This window comes from Megalops cyprinoides, chromosome 4, assembly GCF_013368585.1.
Source record: "Megalops cyprinoides isolate fMegCyp1 chromosome 4, fMegCyp1.pri, whole genome shotgun sequence".
Classification (NCBI taxonomy): domain Eukaryota; kingdom Metazoa; phylum Chordata; class Actinopteri; order Elopiformes; family Megalopidae; genus Megalops; species Megalops cyprinoides.
Window position 1 is genome coordinate 4,717,107 of NC_050586.1, and position 7,088 is coordinate 4,724,194.

At 45.7% G+C, this 7,088-nt stretch overlaps 1 protein-coding gene across 4 annotated transcripts in view; it reads left to right on the forward strand.

The window, feature by feature from the left end:
• Positions 1-7,088, forward strand: part of ralgps1 (Ral GEF with PH domain and SH3 binding motif 1) — a 169,528-nt gene that overhangs the window by 74,543 nt on the left and 87,897 nt on the right. For all 4 annotated transcript variants that reach the window (XM_036526326.1, XM_036526329.1, XM_036526327.1 and 1 more), the window contains one exon: positions 430-556. In XM_036526326.1, coding sequence (XP_036382219.1) covers positions 430-556 — 127 coding nt within the window. The remainder of the gene's footprint in view (positions 1-429; positions 557-7,088) is intronic.

Consider the following 7,088-nt stretch of genomic DNA (forward strand, 5'->3'; position numbering starts at 1 on the left):
ACCTTGAGCTCTCCATACCATCAGTGTAATGCCAGTAATTCTTCTGTGAAGGCAGTTGGATGGAGAGGGAATACATTATCCAGAGAATGAACATGTGAACACCTACCTTTTGTGACAGGTCTTTCTTTCCTTCTGTTAATTTTCTGTTAACTCTCCACATCCTGGTTTTGTCAGTTTCCCTTAGTTTCTCAGTTTGTGGCTGTCACTTTAAATATTTGTGTTTGACAATTGATTTATGTCATATATTTATGCCAGTATGTGAATGGCTGAAGGGGTACGTTTTTGTTATAAAACCGTATCTGGGACGTCAGTGAGAGGTTAAATATGAAACATTACTGCCTGTTGTACTTCTCCTCACTGCACTTTATGTCACTGCAGGTTTTTGTCTGCGGGTTGTTTGGTTGATCAGTTTCCCCTCATCATTCACAGCTGATCAGCCGGAAGGACAAGGCCACGTTTGAGAAGCTCGACTACCTGACCTCCAAGGAGGAGAACTACACACGTATGAGGGAGCACATCCGGTCGCTGAAGATGGTCCCCTGTATCCCCTACCTGGGTGAGTCTCCTGGGTGGTTTCTCTGTTCAGCTGGTCCCCTCTATTTCATAGTGGGTGATTGTCTCTGGACGGTTTCTCAGTGCAGTTAGTCCCCTGTATCCTCCTCTGAAGGAGTCTTCCTGCGTGGTTTCTCTATTCCAACAGTTCCCTGCATTCTGTACTGGCGGGGAGCGTCCGGGTGGTTTCTCTGTTCAGCTGTGGTATCCTGCAGTACACAGAGCAGGAGTGGCTCTGAACAGTTTCTCAATGCAGTTAATCCCCTGTATCCTCCTCTGAAGGAGTCTTCCTGCGTGGTTTCTGTGCACCGCCGGTCCCCCGTTCCCCCTTTGTATGACTGTCATGTCTGTGCACCAGGGAGCTACGCTTTGGCCCGTCGTACCCTGGTTTTCCCATTACATGGCTGACTGGGCCCAGGTCAGTCTGGGATTGTGCACAGTGATGTTCTACAGGAAATGTTTATGGATCATAGATCATGTCGAGAATTCCCATACCTGCAAGCAGGTCAGTTTTTGAACCCCGCTCAACAAAACTCGGGCACTAAGACATTTAAACAAATTTTACGTAGTTTGTTAAAACAACATTTAAATGGATTTTGTATGTTGTTCATTAGCAGCTCTTATTCTTTCTATTGACTAGGATCCATGTCATTTGAAGAATGGGCCTGTTTTTTTTTTTTATGTTTGCTTATGATCTGATCGCATAGTTGTAGTAAATGCAAATTTATCTCAGTGGAAACACTGCACAAAATATTGTTAGTTTCGGAATTGACTCAAAGGTCTCAAGAAGTTTTTGACTCGAGAAATCCCTTAAGCTGAGGTGGAGTGGGAAGAGCTCCAATCCTCCTGTCGAATTCAGTGTATTGGATGAAGAGTGGTTCATTCCTGACTCTTAGAAAAGAATTTAAACAAGTGTGACCGTCTGCGAACCATTACATGTTTGGTTTTTGAAAATTTCAGCATTCACCAAACTCATTTGCATGTTTTGTCGCCCAAAGCAACTCTTGAATAGTTGAGGACAAATAGCATTGCGGATATTTCTGACCTGATCTATAAGCAGGCTAGTGTCTCCTCAACATCTGCCTGGGTTTGTATAGAGACATTCTTTTGTTTCTGCCCACAGCTCTCAGACAGAATCTACAACCAGCACTGCTGGATTCTATCATGGGTTTCTCTATTTGCCACAGAAAATCTGTTTTCAGACAGCTCCAACTGCGTAGATACTCGTGTGAATCACCACTCATTGTTTATGCTATGCATTAAACAGACCGTAGCCTTTTCTTTTCATAAAAGGCATAGAGATCGGTACAGTGAAGATTTGCTCGTATGCTGTATTGCTTTCAGAGTAAAGGTATTAGCGCTGATATTGTTTTGAGGTTGAACGGTAGTGCATGTTTCAGATCAGCTGTGAATTCGCTGGCAGCGTCAGCTGCTTCCCGATAGCTGGCCCTGCTTGGGGAGCTTTGTTGGTTTTCCCACATGGTGCTAAGGATGAGCTTTATTGAGTGCAAATAAGTCGTAGAAAGATGTTTAAAAACAGAACAATCTGTCCTGAGTGGCGGCCTCATTCCTGTTTGCCTGTGGTTTCCCTGTCATCACTGTACTGTTTGGTGCTGTGTGGCGTGTTTCCAGAGGGCTTGCTTTGCGTCCCCTTCCCAGGGAGCTTTTAATCGGCATATTTAAAGCCTGCCTCAGACATCATCTGCTGGGTGCTGGGTGGAAAGGGACCCAGAAAGCATCCGCAAAAAAGAAGCCATTTTGGAACTGAAACATTTTCATGCAGGGAAATGTGTTTTTGTGCTTGTCTGGCCTGAGCCAAGAACCGTGTGACTCTTCTTCTATTCTCCTAAGCATCGCTCTCAAACGCTGCTGTGCTTCTTTGTATCAGCTGAGTGTCATTTCATGGGTTGTGAAAGTAAGCGGTTTGGTAAATAAGTCTGCTTACATTTTCCCAAAGCCAGCACAAAGAGGGAAGTCTGACTAGCCTAGTTAGCAGCTTATCCTCATAGCTGCAGGTAGCTGAGCGTGGTATTTGCTCATGGATAATTCTTTTCTTGGGCCAAGCAGTGAAGAATTGACTCATCTGAGTAATGACAGCTTTGGTGTTCACCCTGGGTGGGTTAAGTTCTGACAGCACTGAAGTGATTCTGATTGAGCAATCAAAATATCATTACATTTCTTTCAATTAAACCCTGCAACCAGCAGATGGCGTGGCAGAGTAGGTTGTAAAGATTCTCAGAGTGTGAGCTTTAATGTGTACTTTATCAAAGCTATTTATTTGTCAAATACGCCTCTCCAGGGTGAGCTCATGATGGGAAGATTTGATTTTTTAAGAAGGCTTTATGAAACAAGTCCAAATCAGGTCATATCACTCTTGCCCAAGGGAGTCAAGGTGGGGGTAGGACATTTAAGGGCTTACATAGCCAGTTGACTTTAGAGGAGTCGTGAAGTGGCCAGGTCTAAAGGGCCAGGCTACCAGGGAACCAAAGTTAACACCCCTACTCTTTTAGTAAGTGACAGTTAATGACCACAATGACCTTTGACCTCTGTTAAATGTCTCATCACATCTCCCCATCACTGCACTGTAGTATTAATCTTGATAAGCCCAGAGGGAAACCTGCCCCCAACTGGACCAGCAACACCACTTCCAGTCAAAACCTGATTTTTTCCCCCATGCAAATACTGACCAAGCCAAGTTCCACTTAGTTTCAGCTGTTTGGCAGAAAAGGCTACATGGTGATATGGCTGCTGGCAGAAACATAGAACATAGTGATTTTAGCAAGCATGGAGCACATAGCAATTATCCTTAGAAACATCACACATACATGAAGTCTAACAGTGATCTCACCTAATGAAGGGCGGCTTTACCGAATATCAGAGTGAATACCTGGTTCCAAACATTGATTCAGGACATACAGGGCCTTTGGACAAAAGGGTGCTTGTGTGTAGCTGACCAATTAGGGATTGAATGTCCCTGAAAGAGCTCCTTCCATGCCATTTCTTTCCTGCAGTTTCCTTTGAAGTTGCACACAAACATTTAGGGAGATCTAATCTTCAGTACAAAATCAGACAGGTGGCATTCAGGATCGGACACCTGCTGCAGATATTGGTAAGTGCAAATGGACAGCCTGATAGTACCAATCAGATCTCTTCGAATCCATGGTTTCTCTGAGCTCTTCAGAGCGGTTTCCTTAATATTTGTGGGAGCAGTGGAGCGGCTTTAAATCGGATTTACAGCTGTAGATTCCTTCAGAGCAGTGAATGGGCTCTCTGGGAAGAGCCAGATAAAATGGTAAAGAATTTGTACTTTAACTCTGAAAGGCTGCTTTCTCAGGACAGTTCATTGGGCTTACAGACAGATAAGACCGCATTCCTGGTTGGAGAGTTGTTTGCCATGTGATGAAGTGAGATGCAGTACGGTTTGATGGTGTTAGATCCTGTGCTGTTTGACAGCATTAGGTTCTGTGGTGTTGGATTGTTTGCTGTTGTAGGTGTGAGGGAGGCATATGATGCTGGTGTCAGGTGGGCTGCATGCACAGGCTCTGGGCCACACCTGGTAAACAGACCATGGGTCTCACTGGATGGAGACAGGGCTACTAAGTGGTTGACCGAGAGATGGAAAGAATCCCTTCAGAGCATCACTAGGAGACCTTTGTTATGTCCACTAAATGGTCAGATGGATTTCTGATGTGATGAATTTCTACTACTGACATCATAGGCAGACATACCCTGTATGACTGGCTTGCTCGCAGTCTGCAGTTTTATACAATAATAAATTATATAATACAATAATACATTAAACACAGCCACCCCAAGCTCACAAACTTCCAGTAGCACTGACCCTGGAGTGAGGAGACCAGGTCCCCTTTCTGTTAGTCTCCACAGAACACTCCTGTGTTGAAACAGAGAGGGCCGAGTGCTCCACGCCAGCGTGACTTCTCTTGCACTCCGTCGTCTGTCACAGTTATTTGCCCTGAAAGCACAGCTGACAGAGGAAGTGATGAATGTTTTCCTCACTTGTCCCCAAAACCCATTTTTCTGACGAAGTAAGACATCTGAGAGGTTCGGGGTTTTTTTTTCCCTTTTGGCTCAGTCAGATGAAGCTCTCACAGCTAGCACTCTGGTTTTGTTTCATTTACGTCAAAGTAGTAATTAATAATATTTTTACTGCTACTGCTTATGCAGTTACGGCGAAATACTGAAAGCAGTCTTGTTTTGAAGGGCTGTCGTGCTGTTTCTCTTTATGGAAAAGTTTTCAGATCACATTATTTCAGAGAATATTTTTCTTTGTGTGTGTGTGAGTTTTTTTTTTTCCCTCACTTTAACTTTGGTCAATTTCCTCCAGTAAACTGGTTTTTTGTCTGCAAGTTATAACAATCCAACAAAGTAGCTGACGTCCCTGTGAACAATGTTTGATATAAAACTTTGTAGCTTTCTCCTCAGGCTGACCAGTTGGTAGGGCTCCTCAGTGACCTTAGTGAAGGGATAGGTCTGCAGAGATCAGCAGAGGCCAGCCCTGTGTCTGACTCAAATGTGAGTCTGTGATGCTCGACAACTGCTTGCCTTCCCCACATAACTCGGTGCCCATTTTGACTGAACTCCATATTTACCCACAGCAGGGAAGAGCAGGGCAAAGGAGGGCAAATAAAACCACAGACAGTCAGTGCTGGCACAGCCTCAGGGCAGCATACTTCACTGTTAAATACGCTTGTAAACAGGAGTTATTCTCCTGATCAATGATGATTGTCAGACCATTTAATCCATTGTTCAGTTCAGCACATTTCAGACAGAGTTGTGAGTTCCTTTTTTCCCCTCAAAATGCTGTATGTGGGGAGACGAAATACTGTCTATAAATGACATTCATGTGATGACCCCAGTGCCGCTTCGTTTGCTGTGTGAACAGTCTCCACATGTTCAGCAAACAGCAGGAACCCCTGATTACCCATCTCCCCCTGCTGTACCCAGGGCTGCTCTGCTTATTCCCTGTACATATCTGTCTCTGCGTGCAGCTCCGCTTTGTGTGTGTGTGCGAGCGATTGTGTCACTTTAAAGGAATGGAGCTCTCGGCCATGTCCGCCCTGGTGTTTTCAGACCGCAGTTCGGCGTATCCGATTCGCTGAATCGCACGCCACCGCTCGCCTGGACCGGAGAGCTGGTCTTCCCCCCCACTCCCTTCTGATTTTATGATCCAGCAGGAAGCGGGGAGGCTCCCGGGGTTTGGCGGCCCGAGGTTCGCAGGCTGTCACGTTTCATTTCGCCTGGGCTCCTCTGTCTCTGCGGTCGATAAGGGGAGGGGAGAGACGATAACGGCCGACGGAGAGGCCGACGTCTTCATCACAGACCGTCTGCAGTTATAACGCTGTAATCAGCTGGCCTGCGATGGAGCCAGACTTTGTTTATGCTGGTCTTCTAGCCACATAATGGCTGTGTGCATTGCATTGATTGCTACATTCAGTACACACGCATGTTTCCATACATTACATAAACGATGCTGTAATCTTTGTGCGTGTGTGTGTTTGCCTGTATATTAGTTGTTGTGTGTTTGCCTGTGTGTGTGTGTGTGTGTGAGTGTACGTGCATGTTTGTGTCTTTGTGTGTGTCTCTTTGTTTCAGTGTGTGTGAATGTGTGTGTGTGTGTGTGTGTGAGTGTACGTGCATGTTTGTGTCTTTGTGTGTGTCTCTTTGTTTCAGTGTGTGTGTGTGTGTGTGTGTGTGTGTGTGTGTGTGTGAGTGTGTGAGTGTCTGTAGCTGGTTGTATCCATGCTCTGCACATTGTTCATCCCTGTCTTCAATTAATGAAGATAACTCTTTTGTTTCGTGTAAAGCGGATAAAATTTTGTGCTGTTCTAATCTGTTGTGACTATCCAGTGAGATAAAGAAAGCCGCCTTTGGCTGCGGTGGTATGAAGGGCTTGCGTCTGTAACATTACCCCTGTGTGACTTTGGACAGACGCGGGAATGTTGTGTTCAATCGTAATCAGACTGAGAACCAGGCTGTACCAGATCTGTAGGGCTCACCACTGGATCCATGCTCTCTTTGTCATCTACACCACTCCAGTTATTTTAGTTGAGGAAACAAGTCGTTGCTGATCCGAATGACATTTCGATGTCTACAGACTAAGCCACAGGTGTACTTCAAACAACAGCCAGGCTGCTCAGCAGTGCCCTGGAGTCCCCGACAGGTCTCACAGGAAGGTGATGAAGGCAGGTGGCTCGTTACCTGAACAGGTGTTGTCTGCCCGCCTCCTCTCACAGCTCTGTGCCACCAGCTGTGCTGAGACCTGTCTCTCCAGCCAGGGAGCCTCTGCGTGTCTCTCCTGTTTCACCTGATGAAACGACCTGGGTCGATTTGCCACTGATTTCAGCCTGTATGCCTATCTGCTTCCTAATGTGAGCCTCTGAGGCCAACCAATGCACCGTTAACAAATGATGTACCATTAAGTCATTAATGAGTTTTGGGTTTAGGGGGGATGGGGTTTTCCCCCAGGCTACCAGATCAATTTGTGTTCCTAGGTAGGCACACGCCTTGGAATTGGT